This window comes from Hyaena hyaena, unplaced genomic scaffold (assembly GCF_003009895.1).
Source record: "Hyaena hyaena isolate Hyena2069 unplaced genomic scaffold, ASM300989v1 scaffold_1279, whole genome shotgun sequence".
In the NCBI taxonomy this organism is placed as follows: Eukaryota; Metazoa; Chordata; class Mammalia; order Carnivora; family Hyaenidae; genus Hyaena; species Hyaena hyaena.
The window spans coordinates 416,018-440,081 of record NW_024081909.1 but is presented as its reverse complement, the minus strand read 5'-3'; the positions used below and the strand labels follow the sequence as shown (position 1 = coordinate 440,081).

General features: G+C 38.6%; 1 protein-coding gene across 6 annotated transcripts in view; it reads left to right on the top strand.

The window, feature by feature from the left end:
- The first annotated feature begins 13,482 nt into the window (after positions 1-13,482).
- Positions 13,483-24,064, top strand: part of R3HDM2 (R3H domain containing 2) — a 55,688-nt gene continuing 45,106 nt past the window's right edge. For all 6 annotated transcript variants that reach the window (XM_039223120.1, XM_039223114.1, XM_039223115.1 and 3 more), the window contains exon 1: positions 13,483-13,500. In XM_039223120.1, the coding sequence (XP_039079051.1) occupies positions 13,485-13,500 (16 nt within the window). In that variant the 5' untranslated portion in view covers positions 13,483-13,484. The remainder of the gene's footprint in view (positions 13,501-24,064) is intronic.

Here is a 24,064-nt window from a genome sequence, read left to right as displayed (position 1 = left end):
GAATTGCTATTGAAATGTTTGTGTTTATTTTTGAGAGAGAGAGAGCAGGGAAGGGGCAGAGAGAGAGAGGGACAGAGGATCAGAAGCAGGCTCTATGCGGACAACAGAAAGCCAGCTTCGGGGCTTGAACTCACCGTTCTTGAGATCATGACTTGAGCCGAAGTCAGAAGCTTAATTAGCCTACTGAGCCACCCAGTCACCTCTAATTGCTGTTGAAATTTGATCTGTCTTCAGATCTATCTGTCTTCAGTTTGAATTTGATCTGTCTGAAAATTTGCTGGATTCTTATTTCATTTCTGTTCTGCTATTGAACCCATCAAGTGAATATTTATATTTTGGTTGTTATATTTTTCAGTTCTCAAATTTCCATTTGGTTCTTTTTTATATCCTCTGGGTTTTGTTTTGTTTTGTTTTGTTTTGTTTTGTTTTGTTTTTTGAGACATTCTGTCTTACCATTAGTTTCAGGAATGTTTCCCTAATTTTTTAGGAAAAGATTTTTTTAATAAAAGAAAGTTATTATTTTAATCATAGTTAGGGATATTAGGTTAATATAGGGGGTACTTATCAAGCTTAAACATAATTTTCAAGTGACCAATTATCTATCTCCACAAAGTCTTTTTAAATACTTATTAAAAATTTAAAGTATAGTTGATACACAGTGTTAACATTAGTTTCAGGTGTACAACATAGAGATTTGACAAATCTGTATGTTATACTGCTTTTGGAGCATTTTTGTAATAGCTGTTTTAACAGCTGTCAGATTGCCTATATCTGTGTCATCTTGATTTTGTATCTGGTCATCTCTTTTCCTATGCAAATTGAAATTATCTGGTATCTTGTTTTTTTCATATGCTAAGTGATTTTTGGGTTGTGTTCTGGAAAAATATGAATATTATATTACAAGGGCCTGGGTCTGGTGTAAATGTTAGGGTGAATGTTGACTTTTCTTTTAGCAAGGTTAGGTTCACCTTGCAAGTTCTATTCCAGCTTTCAGTAGATGTTGATTCTATAGTTATTTGAATTTTCTAAGCATTTGCAGTGTTATTTAGGTTATTTTGCAGGTATACTACCCATTAACCCATCTGGGTCTTGACTAGTGGTTATTCTCATAGTTCAGAGTGACTTTATTAGGAGATACATGCTGAATTATTTTATGTGTGAAGGGTCATTATGAGAACATCTCAAATAGTTCTAAAAAATTTACACACATGGATGCATGCACACATATGTACTAACCTGTATATGAATCTAGATGACTGTTGGACTGTTTTTGTAAATTCTCTGAATGTTAGAAATTTCTCAAAAATTTGGAAGCAAGAAAGAAACATAGGTCAAAAGCATGCCATTTTCTGCTTAAGAACTCGCAGTCACCTCTCATCTCAAGTGAGCTGGCCTCTCCTCTAAATGTGAAAACCGGATTTCTATCACTGGTTTGTCCCTTCAAGATCAGCTTTCTAACCCCTAATCACTTCATCTCATTCAGAGTAAAAGCCAGATCCTTTTTTAATTCCTTCTGTATGACCCTTAATGAATCTATCTCATATTCCTAGAGTTTATCATAGTGTCTGGCCCATAGTAAGAACACAAGCACGCAACCAATATATTTTTGAATGAAAAACTAGTTGTCTTTGTGACAGGTTTTATTGTTTTCCTCAGGATGCCTGGATTCTACCACGTATTAGTTTGTGCTACTGATGACCTTGCATCACTTGTAATGTCCATTACTTCTTGTAGCGATAGAGATTATTACTACCTTTCCTTGGACTCTTAAAAATCAGGACCTGGGATCAATTACATGTCTTCTGTCCCATAGCCACACATACTTTTAAGAACTGTTACTCTTCTGGGGCTCCCGGGTGCCTTTGTCGGTTGCTCGGGTCATGATCTTGCAGCTCACGAGTTTGAGCCTTGAATGGGGCTCTGTGCTGACAGCTCAGAGCCTGGAGCCTGCTTCAGGTTCTGTGTCTCCCTCTCTGTCTCTCTCTCTGCCCCTCCCCATTCACACACTCTCTCTCTTTCTCTGAAAAATAGATAAAATTTTTAAAAAGTAATTTTAAAAAATAATAATTAAAAGAACTACTATTCTTCTTTCCTGGTGTCTTTTGTATCACTTCCTTTTAAAAAAATTCTATTTATCGTCATCCACATCCTTATACTCTATTCTCATTCTTTTTCATTAGTTTTATCAGTAAGATGCCTTCACAGTTTCCTCTTCCCCCCATTTTATAGCCAGAGTCTTTCCCCCCCTCCTTTTGGAGACACATGGAGGGAGGAACAGATAGCTACTAGTATTCTATGTTGCCTACCTATATAGTTCACTGGAAAAGGAAGTCTGTGTCTAGTTTTGTTCTTAATTTCTGAAATCCAGCCTAGGAGCTTTTAAACAAAGACCATTTCTATGTTCTCAGTTATTTTACAGGTGAGAAAAAAAGGCAAAGTAAATATAAAAGTGAACTTTTAACTCCATACATATCTGCAACTCGTTATCCTACTCTAATAAGATTTTATTTTGGCATCTCAACATATGCAGCAGGAAAGAACTGCTGCTGTGTCTTTAAAAGCTATCCTCAGAGCAGTATGGAGGCAGGCATATCACTGAAGTGCTTGAATGAGAGCGAGAAGACGACTTGGGAGGGGTGCTCTTGCGGCCTGTGTGTGTGTGTGTGTGTGTGTGTGTGTGTGACTGTTGGCAGAGCTCTAGGTGACATCTCTCTGAACAGCTGGGCCGTGGTCTGCTTCAGAGCTGCTTGTCAGAGCAATTAGCCTGCTGGAGACGCAGCCCCAAGGATCAGTAGCATTTCATTCAAGGGTGAAGGGGGGTGGGAGGGGACCGTGGGCGGGAGAAGAGGCACAGGTTTCCCAGAAGGAATTTCTTCCTGCAAAATTCCAGCAGAACAGATTCTTACAATGAGGTCTCCATTAATAACGTGAGCTCGCTGTTGGTTTAAGTCCAGATCCATCTGGGGTGAGTTTTGGATAATTTTCTTTCTTTACATAAAAGTCCTTGAACTCCATAGACTGGGGTAGGGAAGAAGCTAGAAAGATCTTTTTTATCTTAGCCAATTTAACTGTATTATACAAACTAGGGACATTAGAGAATTTTCATTTGTTAAGTTTTGTGGACATTTTCATTTGCTGGTTTTTATTTTTAAAATACCTTAAAAATTAGGTTTGCTAGAACTTTTATTGTATTCAGATTCTACCTCTTCAATGGCTATTTCAAGCGATGCTTCATTCAGCTTTAGCTTATGAGAATAGTGGTGATTTCTGTTCTCTTTGGTGATGCTGTTGACGCACATTGCAGGAAGCAGGGAATCCCCTATAAATATCCTTCACTGTGTCATTCCACAGCAGTCCACACCCGGCTGGTGAATATGTCTCTGTGTCCTATGTCTTTATGTAACTGCCCCCTAGTCTTTAACTGTGATGATAAGAAATATGTTGCCTTTGCTGTGCTTAGGAAGCTTTTTTTGATTTTGAACATCTTAGGAGGAATTTGTTCGGCCTTTTTACTGAAACATGAATTTTGACATATTGAGCTTATAAGAATTTCCTGTGGGTTTACTGCTTCTTATTTCAGATTATTTGTTTGTTTCTTGTAATTGACTTGTTTTTATTTGCTGGGCTTGGTTTCTAAAGAGTGCAGAGATGGGATTCCCTCTGCCTCCAGTGACGTAGAGATTTTGTTTGCAGTCTTTTTCTTCTGAGAGGGAGGGGACAGAGAGAAGGAAGAAGAAAATCCATCTGAAGCGGTGCGTTCTTCCATCTATGCCTTGATGATAACTGGGTTCCCCTGAGCAGAGCTGAAGCCAAAGTGGGATGTTGTTAATAATGATAGCGATGCTATTTTGTTGGTTGCCTTTTAGAGTAGGTTGGTGCCAAAGTCGGGATTGCTGAAGCATAGTGCCCAAATTAACCCTATATCTCCTGCTGCTAGTGAATTTTACCTAATTGCTTTTTCTAAATATGGAATGAAAAAGGGCTCATAAGCAGGTTTCTGGAACCTCGCATCCATGAGTAATTCTAGGTTGAGCTTTAGAATTTGGAATTTTTCTACCTCATTTGCTTTGGTCCTGAGCAGGCAGTTTGTATGCTGTTTCTCAGACCTCAAAGAATAAGTACATGGGTGAAATGCCTTGCTATTATAGTTAAACTAAAACTCTCATTTTTGAATGTATGGAGCTAAAACAAAGCTTTAGGAAGAAATTGTTAGATATCCTCTTGGGTGTGAACCTAACTTACCTTTTTTTTTTTTTTTTTTTTGGATTAAGTAAGTGTTTGGGCTTCCAATTCCTTTTTATGCAACTCCATTTTAATGCCATTGATCTCTCTCTGGAGGGCTGCCTGCAGAGGTCAGTGTGAAAAATTCAGTAGACTAGAGCTTAGGAAAATATAAGATTTTCCTGTCTATGGATGTGTATGGGTAGCATGTATGGAAAAGTACCTTTAAGAACTTGGCTGGCTTATTTTCTGTCCTGACATGCTTTTCTGTTTTGTGCTTTCATTTATTCTGTGTATGAAATGAAAAGAGTAATGTTTGCTGGACTTTTATTCAGTCCTATTTTTATGATAGTTCAGATATATCCCCATATTTATTACAGATGTAAATATTTCAAACTAACAAAGTTGTAATTTTATTTGGAGAGAAGTGGTGGAAGAAAAAGGAAGATAATCCTAGGGTAAACAGAGCATTCCAGAATAACCTTGCCAGAGACTGGAGCTCTAAGGGTTAAGAGAAATTCCGCCATATCCTTCCATCTCAGTATTGCAGCAAATATGTGGATAATTTCTTGCTAGCTTTTCAGGAAACCCCTGTGGTGGACAGCCCTATTAATCGTTGCTGGGAGACTGCTCTGACGTCACTGGGAGCAGTTCCCGGTCTGCAGCGAGGACAGGAATAGCCTTAGAGGGGGAAGAAAACTGCTGTGAAATTAAAAGATGATGGTTTTGTTAACTTGGTTTTCCTTCCATTTGGGAGTGGGTGGGATCAACCTAAAGTCTTAAATGTTTCAGTCATTAGCAGTGGAAAAATTACTAAGAGGTCTTTTTATTTCAACTGAAAGTGCCTTCTTTTTTCATCTTTGTTTTCTAACCATCAAGGTTTTGGAAAAGGTCAAGGCAAGAAAAGCTGTTGAAAGGTGTTGGAGAAGTAAGATTTTAGTTCCTTTTTATCCTTCTTTTTTTTCTGCTTTTTTTTTTTTAAAGGGGGAAGAAAAGATCAAGAACTGCTTTTGCAAAAGGTGCTTACCATCACCCTATTTGGAATAATTTAAAATGTGATATGTGTCAAAGGAACTTCCTGGCAAAATTGATAGAGACTATTTCTGTGCCTAAAACTTTATACATACTTCTCTCTGATGTTCTCTTGAGAACTCTTAGCTCCTAGCCTACCTACTGCCACTGTTAAATAGTCTGTTGGGAGGTGGTTTTGTTTGTTTGTGTGTTTTGTTGTGTTGTTTTTTTTGTTTTTATTTTTTGGAAAAGTATAGTGGCTAAATGCTTGTACTCTGGATTTACGCTGCCTGAGCTCAAATTCCAGCTATGCCAATTGCTGTTTCTCTGACCTTGGAGAAATGACTTGATCTCTCCATTTCTTCATATGTAAAGTATATGAAATGAAGATAATAATAGTACCCACCTCCTAGGGTTGTTTTGAGGATTAAAAGAGTTAGAGCATATAAAGTCTTAAAGATAGCTCCTGGTTAGCATTAGCTATTATTATTAATGTTTAGGAATTAAGCAAGGATGTACCATTTATATCTTCAGATGACCAGTAATTTTTGAGGAAGCCAGAAGTGATTTTAAAGCCATGTAAGATAGAGTTTTTTTAAATGAATATAATTATAATCTAAATATTTAACATTAAAATTGACACAGTTGATCCTTTTAGGAAGTATCTTTTCTAATTTGATGCTTATTATTTGAGGCCAAATTGGGAACTTGATTTCTCGGATTAATTGCTTCTTTTTCGTTCCTTGGCCATCATTCATCTTTTTACTTCTGTAGATGATGATTGGTTGGTTTTTTGTTTTGTGTTTTGTGTTTTCCTTTGTACCGTTTGTTCTGATGTACTTTAAAAATCTTAGGACACTTGCCTTTGTTGTCTACCTGTGAAACTTTCCTCTGCTTTTCTCTCTGTGAGCTGATAAGGTGATAGTCTTTTCCCATACATTTGTGAGTGTAAGATTTATATAAAGTAGTATGTAGAAAGACTCTTAAATTCACAAGCTTAAAAAAATCTAAGACCTGGGGCAGCTGTGGCTGGCTCAGTCTGTAGAGTATGTGCTCTTGATCTCAGGGTCATGAGTTCAAGCTCACATTGGATATAGAGCTTACTTTATTAAAAAGAAAAATCTAGGCTCTCAAATGATTGACCATATGTCAGATCACAAACAAATACTGAAATATTCAATATCTCCATGCCCTTTTATCTTATAGTTTCATAGTAAGGACTTAGAGTGTTGCTCTTTTGTGGTTTTTGAGGCTTCATCTTTTCAAGATATACTGACTAGAGCTGCTGGACGGTATGTATCATTAATGTAAAAGAGAATATTTCCCTGTATAACTTTTTATTCTTTCCTCCTTATTAATTTTCTTAGGCCAGTGAGTCTAAAGGAGTACAGGGTATATATTTTTTCTAATGGAATATATAGGAAAAGAGAATTAATGTTACTAAAATGGGGCATGAGTTGACGAAAAGTAAAAAGTGAGAAGCGCTACCTGGGTGAATGTCCTTAAAGTCCAGGCACTATCATGGGAAGTGTGAAGTGGATATTATTATGTTCCTGGGGGAACTGTTGAAAAACACTATAATTAGATATCCTTGCTTCTATTAACTGGAGTGAACTAAGGGGGACATTTTTTACCTCTAAAACTCTTGAATGTATTTATTCTAGGGAGTTGATGAGAAATGTGAATAAAGATTTATAAAAATTAGCAGCTTTCCTAAATATCCAAAAATACGAAAATAGTTAAAAATTGTGGTACATGTGGGGTTCCTGGCTGGCTCAGTCGGTAAAGTGTGCCATTCATGATCTCAGGATTGTGAGTTTGAGCCCCCATATTGGGCATAGAAACTACTTAAAATCTTAGGGGCAACTGGGTGGCTCAGTTAGTTGAGCGACCAGATCTTAATTTCTGCTCAGGTCATGATCCCAGGGTCGTGCTCAGCATGGAGCCTGCTTGGGATTCTCTCTCTCCCTCTGTCTCTGCCCCTCCTCCATTAGCACTTTCTTTCTGTCTTTAAAACTTAAAAAATGACTGTTAAAAGTGATAATGGAGAAAATGGTCACAGTTTTATTTTTGTCACAGTTTTAATAGTAGAAAAATTCATGGTATAAAGATATTCTATGTAATTTAAACTATAAAAATTATTAGATATGGGGGCACTTGGGTGGCTCAGTTGGTTGAGCATCTGACTCTTGATTTTGGCTTGGGTCATGATCCTAGGGTCATGGGATCAAGTCCCATGTCGGGCTCCATGCTGAGTGTGGAGCCTACTTACGATTCTCTCTCTCTCCCTCTGTCCCTCTCCCCTACTCATCTGCATGCTCACTCTCTCTCTCTAATAAAAAAAAAAAGATCTATGTATAGATTAGATATGGAAATATATGCGATGTGGTTATAAATTCTATACAGATATGGAAGCAATTTAGAAAAATATATCTGAAAATGCTATTATTAATAGCAGTTATCTCTTATAGATTATGGTTGATTTTTCTTTTCTTTTTGTGTGTGTTTTCTGTAAATATAAAGAAGGCTGTAATACTTTTCTGATCTTAAAACAAAGATGAAAAAATTTTAAATCCTGGGGTGCCTGAGTGGCCCAGTCAGTTAAGTGTCTGACTTCGCCTCAGGTCATGATCTTGTGGTTTGTCAGTTCAAGCCCCATGTCGGGCTCTGTGCTGACAACCCAGAGCCTAGAGCTTGGAGCCTGAATCCTTCAGATTCTCTCTCTTCTCTCTGCTCCTCCCCTGTTCATACTCTGTCTCTCTCTAAAAAATAAACATTAAAAAAAAATTAACAAATGTTAATATCCTTACTGTTAGTATCTGAAAGTAAATTTTCAAAATGTGTTAAAGTGAAGATAAATGTGATAGAACTTATATAAATTCCTGAGTATGATGTATGGAACACAATAGATGCACAATAAATGATAAGTGTTGTAGCTGTTGTTGGTACTTGAGGAAAATGGCCTCCTCTGACCAGAGCCCAGGGCTTTCACATTGGGAGACAGCATCACTGAGAAAATAGCCTATTCATGCAACTTCTTGTGCTTCTGAGATTAGTAAATATGCTATTTTTCTATTCCTACTGGCCCAAGATTTTTTTAAGAAAAGGGAACAAAATGTTTGAGTTTTCTGTTATGAAGGTGTAAAGGAAACTGATATAGAGAGAGGGCTAGTAATGATTTTCTTTGTTTCTTTTCTTTTTTTTTTTTTTGCAGTGACTTTTTTTAGGCTTTGATATTATGAATCCCACTACTAGTTACATTTTACCTCTTTTCTGGGTTGTCTTCTTAACAACCTCAATTCTCTTAATAGTGCCTTATTTAATGGGAAGTTTGAAACAGTGTAACAGGAAATGTTTTCTCTAGAAAACAGGAGTTTCTAGAACTCTGTCTATTGCTTCTCATATTAGTCTGCTCTTATGGGTCCCTTGGAATTCAGTGCTGGCAAAAGAGATGTAGACTTCTATATGCTTTAGACTTGTTTGGGAACTGAGATGTGCATGTAAGAAACTATATTCAGCATGTGAAAAACATACTGGAAATATACATGTCGCTCACTATTTTCAGTGGTCATTAGTGTCAGATATTAACATTTTACTATTCTTCATAATCTATACTTCTTTTTAAAAATTTTTTAATGTTTATTTTTGAAGAGAGAAAGCACACGAGAGTGTGCAAGTTAAAAGGGGCAGAGAAAGAGGGAGACACGGAATCCAAAGTAGGCTCCAGGCCCCAAGCTGTCAGCACAGAGCCCGATGTGCAGCTTGAACCCAAACTGTGAGATCATGACCTGAGCTGACGTCGGACACTTACCTGACTGAGCCACCCAGGCGCCCCTAAACTGTACTTATTAATAATAAGTGACTTGTACAATAAATACATGTTTAGTAAATAGTCACAGAATGTAGTCTCTTACCGTGGTCTTTGTGTCTGAAACCATGTTCTTTTTTTTTTCTTTCTTTCTTCTTCTTCTTTTTTTTTTTTTTACAAATAGTTTATTGTCAAGTTGGTTTCCATATAGCACCCAGTGCTCATCCCCACAAGTGCCCTCCTCCATGCCCATCTCCTCCCTCCTCCCCCACGCCCATGAGTCCTCAGTTTGTTCTCAGCTTTCAAGAGTCTCTCATGGTGAAACCATGTTCTTTTCTGTAATGCAGTGCAAATAATATATACCTAATGCTACTGAACTGTGTACTTAAAAGTGAATAAAATGGCTATTTTTATGTTATATGTATTTAGCACAATTAAAACAAAAAGCCACAATAGTGTGAGCCAGATGAAAACGTAGTTTCCAAGCTAATTTTGACCCTGACCTTTGAGATTCTGTCTACTTCTTAGCATTCATTTACCACCGTAGACCAGCAGGTGGGGACCAGAGTTGCTTATCACAGCCAGAGGTATTCTATCAGTTATCGCTGAAAAGCATGCCAGAAAGCAGAATATGTTATAATACATCACGTGGATTTTAGAATGTCAGTGAACTCCTCTAGGAAGAATGATGGGTAGTTTCAGTCTAGTCTCCTTAACTAGTTAGTAATTCTCTTGCTTCCACTTTGTTTCAGTGAGGTCTACAGCTGACGGAGAAGAAATAGGGGAGTATGGTATGTGAAGAGCAAATGTATTATTTCCTCGTTTGGACATGGCAGTCTTTTTCTCTAAGCATAGTAGAGGGTGGTAGGGGAGGGGCATATAAAGAAGACAGATATCACAGGAGTTGAAGAACTGTATGAGTTGTGATTTGAGAAATGGGGGCAATAAGAACCTGAGATCTATGAGTTTTGAGGCTCACTTTAACAGTTCAAAAAAAAATATGGGAAACTTACAAAATAAGCTGTCTTTTAAAAAAATTTCTTCTTTTTTTTTTTTTTAAGTTTATTTATTTTGAGAGCGAGCTTGCATGTGCACACAGGGAAGGGGCAGGACAGAGGATCCCAAGCAGGCTCCACACTGCCAGCAGAGAGCCCGATGCAGGCCGAACCCAAACCGTGAGATCATGACCTGAGCCGAAACCAAGAGTTGGATGCTTAACTGTCCCAGCTACCCAAGGCCCCAAAAGTTGGCTGTCTTAAGTTAAAACTTTTAGCTCTCCCTATATATTGTGGCCTGGGAAACTCCAATACTGTGATTTCAGGCAGGCAACACTCCCCTAATACTAATCTTCAGTTTATCTTGATGTTGGTTTTTCATAGTTCAAGGTTTCCTGAATTTCTCTACTGAAATTAAACAAGGGGAAATCTCTGGAGTTTTGGGGATCCCTTGTTATTTGCATAGATTCATTGTCATTGCCATTCACTCTTTCCTTCCACTGTTCATTTTTAGCATATCAGAACAGCAGGATTTTTTGTCTGAGAAGACTATTTTTTGACAGTATTTGCAGCAGTTTCTGTGGGAAATGCTTTATTTAAAAAAAAAAAAAAAAAGGCAGAGGAAATCTTATCTTGTAGCTCTTAGTGATAGAGCCTGTTGCCATGGAGTCCTGGATCAGATTGGCTGACCTGGGGGCCAATGAGCAGATAGAACATAAACATATCATCATTCAACCTTGCAGAATTCATTTACCCAATGATATATGACATTAATACCGAGACTGTATATAGAGCTTTGAAATAAAATGTTTCAAGAATGGTGTAAGGTGTTTTTTTTTTCTCTTTCAAAATTTTCAGTTTAATATAAACACTGTGATCTTCCTAATGTGATTTGATTGGAAGAAGACATGGTAGGAAACACCTACCACCTATTTGTGAATCAAGCTGCTGCTGCAGTCAGTGGAGCTTACGCCAAGTCTAAGTCAGACGCTGGCCTTCTAGACCAGAGGAGATTTGTCTCTGTATCTAGAGAGGCCTTGCGTATTTTGGTAGCTCTGAAGCTGAGTCGGAAATTGGCAACTTTTTTCTTACTTGATTTTCCTTGTTTCTCTTCCACTCTAAAATGGTAGATTCTTATTGATAATATATTGGCACACCATTTGTCTGGAGTGAGAGGATTAGCTGGGGGTTACTTCTATGTTTTCTGTCTTCACTTTCCTAGCTTGTTCATATTTATTGGCATAGGTCTAGGAGATTTCACTCAGTCAATGTTCTTTGTCATAGCAAATCATGGCATGTTATCCTCTCCTGTACCTTAGCTTTAGAGATTGAGAAGGAGTCAGTCATACTAAGAAAATTCCCTCTCTAGATCTTGTAAACAAAAGAAGTCAATAAAGAGTATTGTGTTTCTCTTTTTACATTTTATATCAGGGATACTTGAGAAATTATGGTGAGTTTTGTTCTCTTCTCCAGTGCTGCCATGCTTGGCTCTTTACAGACTTGAAGGACTAAAAGAGACCTCAGGAGGTCTATGAGTTTGCTTTTTCTCTTCTTTTGAGATGAGTGAAATGTGAAATTTTCATTATACTGTCACTTTCTATCTCAGAGGAGGAAGAAGACAAACTTCAGATTTATCTGTTAAGCAGAGAGAAGTAAACAGTCTGCTTGGTGTGTGGTTGAGTAACTTTTTGTGGGAGAGGCCTTAGGGGAGTAGGCTAAGAAGCATTTGGGGTTTTGTAATTTTAGTTATTGTGACCAGAGAAAGGCATTTCAGTAAAGACCTGAAAAGAAAAAGTAACAAGCCATACTGTTATCTGGAAAACGATCATTCCAGGCAGAAGGAAGGAACAGCAAAAGTCATCACTAGAAAGTGGGTTTAGGGCTTAGGGGGAGCCAATGTGACTGGACATGCAAAAGTTGGTGGGGGGAAGAGTAAGAGATGGAGTCAAAGGGCAAGCTGGTATCAGATTATTTAAGGTTTTGTAGGTCATTTTAAGAACTTTCGCTTTTGCTCGGAGATGGGGACCCATTAGATGGTTTTAAGCAAAGGTGTAACATGATCTGAAAATGTTTTTTCGTAATCACTCTGGCTGCTATGTTTAGAAAATATTGTAGGGGAGCAAGATTGGAAGCAGAAAACCAGTAAGAAGGTTATTGCAGTCATTCCACCAAGAGAGATGGTGTTATGTACCAGGGTGGTAGCAGTGGACATGTAGGAAGGCATCAGATTTTGGGGTATATATTTTCAAATTAGAGTCAACCAAATTTGCTGTCTGATCACATTGATCCTCAGTTTACTCTTCTATAAAAAGGAATGATAGTATCTGTTTGTAAAGTGTCTAGCTCTGTGCACACAACAGAGTGATCAATAATAAGCAGTCTAGAAGTGAGGACTCCTTGGGATCTAAGCCATCTGACCAGCCATCGCGGATAACAGAGTCTGAAGAAACTAGCACTCTTCAGTGATTGGTCTCTTGCCTTGCGTTTGTGCTTACAGCTATATCAAACATTGGAGTTCTTTATTTTAGAACTTTTTTTCATTTACCTGAATTGACTTTTTTTGGAGGAGGGGGGCACCTGCATGGCTTAGTACAGCGTCTGACTTCAGCTCAGGTCATGATCTCAGGGCTTGTGGTTAGAACTCCACATCAGGCCCTGTGCTGACAGCTCAGAGCCTGGAGCCTGCTTTGGATTCTGTGTCTCCGTCTCTCTCTGCCCTTTCCCTGTTCACACTCTGTCTCTCACTTTCTCTCTCTCTCAAAATAATGTTTGTTTGTTTGTTTGTTTTTTTATTTATTTATTTATTTATTTTGAGAGAGAGTGTGTGAGCGTGTACAAGTAGGGGAAGGGCAAGAGAATCCCAAGCAGGCTCCACACTGTCAGTGCAGAGCCCGAGATGAGGTGGGGCTCAATCCTACAAGCTGTGAGATCATGACCTGAGCCAAAATCAAGTTGGACACTTAACCAACTGAGCCATCCAGGTGCCCCGGCCTGAATTGACTTAAAAAAAAAAAAAAAAAAAAAGTTTTGTTTTTTTTTAAATGTCTATTTATTTTTTTGAGAGGGAGAGACAGAGTGCAAACAGGGTAGGAGCAAAGAGAAAGGGAGACACAGAATCCAAAGCAGACTCCAGGCTCTCTACTGTCAGCACAGAGCCCATTGTGGAGCTCAAACTCGGGAACCAGGAGAATGACCTAAACTGAAGTTGGACGATTAACTGAGTCACCCAGATGCCCCTTTAAAAAAAACAAAAACAAACAAAAAAAAACAGTTCTTAAATTACCAAAATACCGAGAAAAATAGGAAGCCAACACTAAGGGGAAAATAAAATTTCCTTTTTTCTTTCTTACAGTCTTTTACTCTCTGCTCATCATTAAAATAGAGAAGAATCTCATCCCTGCAGGTTATCAGTAGTTCCTGTGCTGATTGGGAAAGCGTTTGTATACAAGATGCCAAGGAAAAGAGGTCTTTCAGTTATCTTACTCTTCCTTCTTACTGTGGAATACAATTCAGGGGAACTAAAATTTATTGATTACGTAACTGTTCATGGGTCCATTGCATTTGTTATCTCACGTGTTTTTGCAGTGGGTCTATGAGGTGTGCATTATGCCTAGTCTCACAAATGAGGCAGGAGGCTCAGTTACCTGATTACTAAGTTGTGGAAACAGTAGTCTCATAGCCAAATTCATGTCAAGCTACAAAGTCCATACATAAATTTATCCACTACAACATGCTTGCTGCCTCCTACACTCCGGAGACTGAATGTTATTTTGTTGGACACTCCCCCTAATTCACCCTATTATTATGTTTAGCCTTTTCTTTGCAGCAGAGGTAGTATTAGAGCACAAGAGTGATGCTCTTATATCCTGCATAAAATGCCAACTTTTTGGGGTGCCTGGCTGGCACAGTCAGTGGAGCATGCAACTCTTGATCTCACGGTTGTGAGTTCAAGCCCCATGTTGGGTGCAGAAATTACTTAAAAATAAAATCTTCTAGGGGCATCTGGGTGGCTCAGTTATTTAAATATCCAACTCTTGATTTCGGCTCAGGTCATGGTCTCATGGTTCATAAGTTTGAGTGCCATGTCAGGCTCTGCACTGACAGTACAGAGCCTACTTGGGATTTTCTCTCTCCCTGCCCCTCTCTTACTCATGCTAGCTTGAGCTCTCTCTCTCTTCTCTCTCAAAAATAAACATTAAAATAATTTAAAAAATAAAATCTTTTTAAAAATACCAACTTTCACTTATTTTACCTCTTCCCTCTCAAATACATATAAGCTCCAGAGTGTTGCTGCAGGATTCCTTGCTTCTAGGAATTAAGGAATTCTTATATTTTTATCAGAATTACTGTGTGTGTGTGTGTGTGTGTGTGTGCACACGCGTGTGCATTTATGTACCTAAATGGTATCTTAATTAAGAGTGAAGTGTATTTTTCTCACATTCAGAAAATTTAGAGGTAGTCCATCTAGTCTGACTTCTCTAGTCAAGGTCCCAGGTTTCTTTTGTCTGTTGCCTCACAATCTATGGTTTTCAATCCTAGTATCATCTCACAGTCCCAGATGGCTGCTAATGTGCCAGCCTTTCCTTCTACATTTAAGCCAACAGGAATTAGGGATAAGTAAAGAAGGGCTACCCACTTCCTTTAAGGATACTTCATAGAAGTTGTATTAACTACTTGTGTTACTTTCCTAGGGCTATCTTAACACAATACCACAGACTGGATGGCTTAAACAACAGAATTTATTTTCTCATAGTTCTGGTGGTTAGAAGTACAAGGTCAAGGTATTGGCAGATTTGGTTTCTCCAGAAGCCTATGTTGCATGGTTTTTCTTCTGCCCATACATCTCTGAGGTCTCTCTGTGTATCTAAATTTCCTTTTCTTACAAAGATACTAGTCAGATTCGATTAAGGTCCACTCTCACAGCCTCATTTTAACTTAATCACTTCCTTAAAGGCTCCATCTCCAAATACAGTCACATTCTGAGATACTGGGGGTTAGGGCTTCAACATATGAATTTAGAGAGGCACACAGTTCAATCCGTAATACTGCTTCTTCTTATGTCTCATGGACTAGAATTTAGTCATGTGCTCATATTTAGCTACAGTGGAGGTTGGGATATGTGTTACTTTTTTCCAGGCAGCCATGTGCCCAACTAAAAACCAGTGGTTCTGTTAAGGAAGAGGTGATTGGATATTGCCAAGTAAATAGCACGCTCTCCTTTGCAGCAGAGGGTTAAGGAATAATGATTCTTAAAGGTTCCTGGCTCCTTCATATGAAACTAGATCGTTCTTTTTTCATTTCCCCGGCCAATCTCACATCCTCTTTTATATTTTGAAATAATTCTTCTAATACTAAATTGTTGGCCTAGACGTCCTCTCTACCTAACAAGCGGTGGCATTGACCTCTAAGGTCATCACAGTAGGCAAGATAATCTTAACCAGCATGGCATTTGAGTTAGTAATAGAAGGCATCCTGAAATGCCATGAACAGTAGGTAAATTGTGATTTTTTTTCTAGAATGTCTTCTCTGGATTGAGTTGGGAGCAATTTTGCCAGGGCATGGGAAAAGACAGTGTGAACTTTCAAGGTCCTTTCCATCCCTGAGATTCTGTGATATTTTCTACATAGCAGCATTCTATGATAAAGCTAAAGATATGGGAAGCAGCAGAAGGAAAGGCCCCCACTGCTGCTATTTGCTTGAAAGAGGAGGAAATTTGATTTGTTCTGTTTTGCTCACAGAAGTAGAATGGGCATTTTTGGTAAAGAATTTAGAGGAGCTGGTAGAAATTGTAATGAAGCCCAGCATTTCAGTCCATTGATCAAAAGCACCTGCAGTTCTTATTTCAGGGCAAGTACAGCCATAGCAGATATTGAACGAAAGAGGGTACATGTCCAGAACATTTTAATCTTGTTTTTCTCTTTACTTTGCCTAGGGAATTGCTCTGGACATCAGCCAATGCCTAAGGCCTTCCTTACACACCAGTGAATCCTTTTGCATTTATAGAGCAGAGTGATTTTCTTAACACGACCCTGATTTAGAAAATTGGCACAATTGTTATTGTTGTTATTTTTATTTGCCTAGTACTAGTGAAACCTATGACAGTTGACTTTTGACATCCTTAAAGGACTTAGTGACTCTCACATAACTGTAGCCTTACATGTTCTGTAAGTACTTTACTGTCTATTCCCCCATATTCTGCTCTCTCTCTTTGAAGAGAAGGGAGTGTTGGACCTTAGGGCCTTCTTTCATGTCCTCTCAGGGCTGTTGAGCCATGTACCTCTTTAGGCATGCAGTTATCACACTGTTGTTGGTTTTTCTCCTTTGAGTGCTGTAGTGGAAAGGACATTGGATTTTGCCATCAAGAAGACCTTTGAAGTGCCTCCTTATACACATAGGATGGCCCTGAACAATTCATTTGATATTTCTGATTAGTTAGTATTTCACTCAAAAATGGAGATAATACTTTATACCTTGAGAAGATCAAATAAAATACCTTCTGTAAACTAAAAATTATGAAGTAATGAGGAGTGACCCAGATGGAGGGGAAAGATGAAACCTAATTTTTGAACCCCGAAATTTGTCCCCACCAACACTCTGAAGAGAGGCCTCGGACCTATGCACCCTTCTCATCTCACACTTCATGCCCCAGAACACTCTTGAATGTCCACCTTGGGACACCTACAACTTTAGGATCTGACACAGCTAGGCTGGAATCTTGCCCTTGCCCCTCTTGTGTTAACTTGGGAAAGTTATCTAGTTCCTCAGAGCTTTAGTTTCTTCATCTGAAAGATGTCCCGACAAAGAGTTTTGTTTGGATTAAATAAAATAATGTATAGAAACAATAAATCAAAGTCACAGAAAGAATTAGACTTTGGAATCAAACAGTACCAGAGTTCTGGTTGGTCTGTCACTTAGTAGTGGTTGCTTAACTACGTAGGTAGATGTGAGTTGAAGTGCATAAAGCACCAGATTCATAATTGTGCTCAGTATACGTTAGCGTTTTTTCCTTTTCTCCGAACTCCAGTTAAAAATTAGGAATAGGCTTGCCACACGTGAACACATAGACTTGTTTGGTTTTGTTTCAGCCTGCCATTCTAACTGTATAAATGTTTTGTCCCCCATTGTCTTGACTCCTAAGAGGGTATGTGTGTTGTGTTTAAGTAATATATAATAAAATGCACAAATCTTAAGCATTCAGTTAATAAGGCTTGACAGTTGCATACACCCATGTAACCATAACCCCAAATAAGAAGCATATTTTTATCACTCTTGAAGGATAACATATGCCAGTATTTTACCCCCAAACCCAAAGCAAGCACTTTCTGATTTAAATCACTGTAGTTTAATTTTACCTGTCCTCGAACTTTATATAAATGAACCTACATATTTTTTTAACTGAGTTCTGCTTTCTTTTACTTACCATAATAGTTTTGAGATCCATCCATGTTTTTGTGTATTTCAGTAATGTGCCCAGCAAAGTTCCCTAGTCTCACTGGTAATGATTGAGTTACTTCTTTCTTCCCAAACCAGTCACAAAAAGGAAACAATTACCATAGTTGGTGTACCTAATTAAGATCCATCTCCTAGGGCTCCCTAATCATGTATCCTCAGAGGAAGGCAAATACCAAAAGTTCATTCTTTTTTATTATAGCACAGTATTCCATGAATATACAGTTTGTGTATCTATTCTCTTGAGCCCCTAGATTTTAAACAATTTTAAAAATATATGTATCAATTGGGAGTCATTTACTCTTGATATACAAACTGGTAAAGGACAGGAAAGTTTACAGGAATTTTGCCACAGGGTAAGTCAGAATTTTTAGCCTCTTCCTATTATCTTCTTCCTTACATTCTTTCTTCTTGGCCATGGATTAAAAGGGAGAAAATGCCCTCTGTCTCTGAGTGTCCCCTATATAATAAATTCTTTTTGGCTTTATGCCTGGAAAGTTGTTTATGAGTTGATGGAAGGATATATAATTTCACTGTGCTCTGGAAGGTACTTACCTTGGCAGTCAAAAAATTTATGGGGAATGTGCAGTATTCTCCCTGAAAACATTTGGCTTCTAATCATCCTCCCCTGTTTGATCCTATTTCCTCACTCTCTCCTTGCCCCCTGCTTCTGGCAGTCCCCTCTCTGCATCTTTGAGCCACTGAGTGTCCTCAGGAGACATTCTGTCTTAAAGTTATGCTGTTTGCCAGGATGAAATGTACAATGTGCACAAATAGGTTGTAGGAAAGCACATATCTTGGCTCTCCTGGGACATTAATGTCTTTGCTTTGTTCTAGTCAAGTTACATATGAAATAGTTCCTCTCCTTTTCTAACCATCCCAAGCCCTTCATTCTCTCTCTATACTGAATAACCCATGAAGAGTGGAAATTACTTCTCTGCTTTTAACCTGTTTCTTACTAGCTTTATTCTTGCTCCTTAAGACTTTTTTTTTTAGTTAATAAATTGTTTTGCCCCTCAGCTGCAGCTTTCGTTTTTTGCATTGAAAAATGTGTTTCCAGGAATTTGTTGCCCCAAGAAAAAGGGGAGACTTCTACATAGGATTGTAGGACTGGAAATGGCCGTAGTAAAAGGTTATTTTGGAGAACAAAAGACAGCCTCAGCTCAAACAATACAATTTTGAACTAAGTGTATTTTTCAACGAGTAGTAACACTCTGACCTCTTATAACTAGTCTTTGTTAACTTGAGAGTGGCGTCTTTTATCTTAGACAAAAAATGGTGAGGAAACTAAGACCATGTGATTTGAAGACCTGACTTAACAGTATTCAGTGAACATACACCAATTTATTTATCCATTCTCTTGAGCCCCCAGATTTTAAACAATTTAAAAAATATGAGTATCAGTTGGGAGTAATTTACTCTTGATATACAAATTGATTGGCAAAGGACAGGAAAGTTTATAGGAATTTTGCCACAGGGTAAGTCAGAATGTGTAGCCTCTTCCTATTATCTTATTGCTTACATTCTTTCTTCTTGGCCATAGAGTAAAAGGGAGAAAATGCCTTTCTGTCTCAGAGTGTCCCCTGTATAATATATTTTAATAGACACTTTTCCAAGAAGTGTCTTCCTAGCCCTTCCAAGAAGACACCCAGATGGCTAACAGACACATGAAAAGATGCTCAACATTACTCATCATCAGGGAAATAAAAATCAAAACCACAATGAGATACCACCTCACACCTGTCAGAATGGCTAAAATTAACAACTCATGTTGGAAACAACAGATGTTGGCAAGGATGCAGAGAAAGGGGAAACTTTTTGCACTGTTGAGAATGCAAACTGGTGCAGCCGCTCTGGAAAACAGTATGGAGGTTCCTCTAAAAGTTAAAAATAAACTATGACCCAGCAGTTGCACTACTAGGTACTTATCCAAAGGATACAAACATGCTGATTCAGCGGGACACATGCACTCCAAGGTTGATAGCAAGGTTTATATCGACACAATAGCCAAAGTATGGAAAGAGCCCAAATGTCATTGACTGATGAATGGACAAAGAAGATGTGAGGGGTGTGTGTGTGTGCGTGCGTGTGCGTATACAATGGATTATTACTCAGCAATCAAAAAGAATGAAATTTTGCCATTTGCAACAACGTGGATGGAACCAGAGTATATTAGGCTAAGTGAAATAAGCCAGTCAGAGAAAGACAAATACATGATTTCAGTCATATGTGGAATTTAAGAAATAAAACGGATAAACAGATGAACTTAGGGAAAGGGAAGGAAAAATAAAAAGAGAGGAAGGCAAACCATAAGAGACTCTTAAATACAGAGAACAAACTGAGGGTTGCTGGAGGGGTGTTGGGTGGGAGGAAGACCTAAAAGGCTAAATGTGTGATGGGCATTAAAGAGGACACTGTTGGGATGAGCACTCGGTATTTAATGTAAGTGATAAGTCACTGGGTTCTACTCCTGAAACCAATACTACACTATACATTAACTAACTAACATGTGTTTATATTAAAAATAATAATAATAATACCTAACAGAAAGAGAAAGAGAGAGAAGCTGGAATATTTAGAAAAAGAAGTAAGATAACGTTGTCTCCTGTATGGGGCTCTCATGGAAGTAGGACTAAGCTTGTTCTTTATGACTCTCACAGAGAACTAAACTGGGGCCAGTGGTAGGAAGAATAGGAAGATGAGTTTTGTCTCTTTGTAATTTCCTCCCAAAAAAGGTTTGTTTCTGGAGAAGACTTTCCCTTCGCTAAAAGTATACAGAGTCAGGGCGACCATTTTTCAGTCTTACTGACGATTCAGGAAGCTGACTGAGAATGTCTCTGGATGTAGAAGGATGGAGGTAAATGACAAAGCTTCTGAGTCCCCTTCCAGTTATGAGATTCCATGATTCTTTTGTATCCTTGGTAGACTTTACATTCTGCCTAGTCTTTGAACATCTGTCCCTTACTGGATGTATTGGATAAAGGTTAAGAAAGCAAGTGCTAAAGCCATATCTCCTGGCTTTGAGTCCTGTTCTGCCATGTACCAGTTGTATGACCTTAAATTACTTAACTTCTCTGTACCTTAGTTTACTTATCTATAAAATAGTGATAATAAATTATGTGTCTCATAAGATTGTTGTAAGATTAAACGAGATACATAAAACACTTTAGGATAGTGCCTAACACTGTGGAAGCACTCCGAAAAATTTAGCTGATTATTATCCTCTTTCTATCTGTCAGTTATTTCTACTTACAAAGCTGGACTTCTCTGGTTCAGATAGTCTCTCTCTTCACATAGCATTTCTGATATGTCAGGATGCTTTTGGCTAGAAGGAACAGTAAACTCAACTCAAAATAGCTTAAATGATAATAGAACTAATGACCTCACATATTGGGAGGTACAGAGTTAGAGGGATCCAGGTTGAGTAATTGCATCTAGCTCATAGCATCAAGGATCCAGGCTTATTCTGTCTGCTCCACCATCCTCTGTGAGTTGATAGAATATTGTAGTCTTGCATCATCTACACACAAGACTACCTTCAGTAGAAAATAACCATTTTTTTCTAGTGGCTTTTTTTTTTTTTTAATAGAATGAATGACCTCCCCACCCCCCTTTTTTTTAGTGGCTTTTCTTTGAAACCACTCACCTGGCAAAGTCCTCTCATATTTCACAGGTGCTGATTGAGTCACTTGTCCCTTCCCAAACCAGTCACAAAAAGGAAACAGTAATACCATAATTGATCTAGCCCACCTTCTCAGACTCAGGGATAGGGTCACCTTCCTTGATCATGTGTCCTCAGAGGAAGGCAAACACCAATAAGAAAATGTGGGCTAGACTGTTAAGTGTGGAAGAAGGGGGAGATTTGAGTAGTGTGCTAGGTTACGTCTTCCTCTGCTATTTGCATTTTCCTTGGAGTAAGAATTACTTTATCTTTAAAGCTTTTTAAGAGGCTGGTAGTCTCAGTGGAAATGCCTACCAAAATTCTTAAAAGTAGATGGATCATTAATCACTGTCTTATGGGTGTTTTTAAGAATCTAAAGCTCAAGTTTTTTTTTTGTTTGTTTGTTTTGTTTGTTTGTTTGTTTCCCAATGAATGAAGAAAACCATGTAGCTCCTTAAAACTGCAATTGGCTGGCTCAGTCACTAGGTAGAGTATGTAACTCTTGATCTCGGAGTTGAGTTCAAGCCCCACAATTGGACATAGAGCCTGCTTAAAAAATAAAGAAAGAAAGAAATAAAAAAATTTAAGACCCTGCAGTTGGAATATATGACCACATTCCACAGGTGGCTATTATGAAAGACCTTTTTTTGTTTGTTTGTTTGGTTGATTTTTCCCCATAGTGCTTTGGCTGAAAACAACGTTTGGACACTGAAGTTAGTCTCAGTATCCAGATAGTTGAGACTTTTCTGGCTTATGTGTGAAGGGGAGCTGCGAAGTTGTCATTCTGATTTGAAAAAATATACCTATTTGGCAATTGAGGCCTGGAAAAAGAAACACCCAGTTGCTTTATATTTTTCTGTATCACTGTCCCCCATTTTAAGTTGAAATATAATTAACATATAATTTTGTGTAAGTTTAAGGTATACAACATAATGACTTGACATATATATACCATGAAATGAGTACCACAATGTTTACTTAACATTCATCTCCTTATATAGCTGCAAAAAAAATTTTCTCCTTGTGACGAGAACTTTTAGGATCTGTTCTCTTAGCAACTTTCGAATATAAAACAGAAGCTGCCCCCTTTTGACCACCTTCATCCAATTTCCCTACTCCCCAACCCTCACATTCTCTTTCTGACAGAGAAATCTGTTTGAGGCTATTTAAGCCTGAAAAAGAAAAATATTGGGGCACCTGGGTGGCTCAGTCAGTTAAGTGTCCGACTTTGGCTCAGATCATGATCTCATGGTTCATGGGTTCGATCCCTGCATCGGGCTCTGTGCTGACAGCCAGCTCAGAGCCTGGAGCCTATTTCAGATTCTGTACCTCCCTCTCTCTCTGACCCTCCCCTGCTCACGCTGTCTCTCTCTCAGAAATAAGTAAAACATTAGAAAAAAGAAGATCCAAGTTCTATTCCATGATAAAAAAAAAGTAGACTTAAATTTGTGAGACTCCACAGCAGATTTAGCATCAAGAATGAAACCGTTTATAACTCATTATAGGAGAAACCATAGCGTGTAAGAGTTAAGACTGCTTAAGAAGTAGTGCAATGACGGGGCGCCTGGGTGGCTTAGTCCGTTAAGCGTCCGACTTTCACTTAGGTCATGATCTCGCGGTTCGTGGGTTGGAGCCCCGCGTCGGGCTCTGTGCTGACTGCCAGCTCAGAGCCTGGAGCCTGTTTCAGTCTGTGACTCCCTCTCTCTCTGACCCTCCCCTGCCCACGCTGTCTCTCTCTCTCTCCTAGAAATAAATAAAAATATTAAAAAAAAAAAAAAAAGAAGTAGTGCGATGATACTGTGCCGGGAGTTTTCTAGGAGCTGCTTGCAGGTCCCTCTCGGGAAGGTACAGAGAGGAGGTCTGATAGGGGTTGTGGGGGGAAATTGCTTGAAGTCCTGTTTAAGAACCCTTCCAATTCTGATCTCTATCGATGTTTCCCAGCTAAGAGATATGGGAAAAGCATGTGCTGGGTTTTATTACACTTCAAACTGAAGAGAATGGATGCCGGATTTACCCATGGGAGAAAAATTACACACGTGTATATGCAGTCTTCATGTACAGCCAGTGATCCATAAAGCTTCATAGGTTTGTAGGTTATAAGTCTTTTTATAGAATCCTCTAGGTAATAGATCCAAATAATTAAAAAATAGAATATTGCCCATTTTATTGTGTAGTTCACTTATTCCAGTATTTGTCCTCTTAAATTCAACTGTATGACAATGACTGTACGTATGCCTCTCTGTTCTTATTTTAAAGGGCCTTCATGTAGCCCTGTGCAAAGTAAGTCTATAGGCAGCCAAGAGTCACCACAAGGTGAGCAAGGCAATAATCTTGCAGACTGTTTAAACTTATGCCAGAATGAGATTCCCTGTGCTCAAGAGCCTGCAGGGTCTTATCATTTAAACTTACTTGAAGGAGGAAAAAATGCCTGATGTGACAGTTTTCTTGAATCATTGCTACTTGTTTGGCCCTGTTGCTAAGGCCACATGCAATAGATATAAAGTCTGGGAGGGTTTCTAATCTTTTTTTTTTTTTTAAGTTTATTTATTTTGAGAGAGAGAGAAAGCACAAGTGGAAGAGGGGCAGAGAGAGAAGAGGGAGTGAGAATCATAAGGAGGCTGCACACTGCCAGCGCAGAGCCCAACGTGGGGCTCAAACTCATGAATCGTGAGATCGTGACCCGAGCCAATTGGACACTTATCTGACTGAGCCACCCAGACGCCCGTCTTTTTTTATCTTATTAAAGAAAGGAAAGAAGCATTCCAGATTGAAGTAGTCTGTAATCTATGTAAGGAGGAATTTCTGCAAACTTGTGTTTGAGTGTGTGTTGTGGGTTACTGTGTTGACTTCATTGCAAGACTTCCCAGTTGTCGCTGGTAAGTGAAGAGAGAACCACCCCTGCAATAACCACCCCTGCAA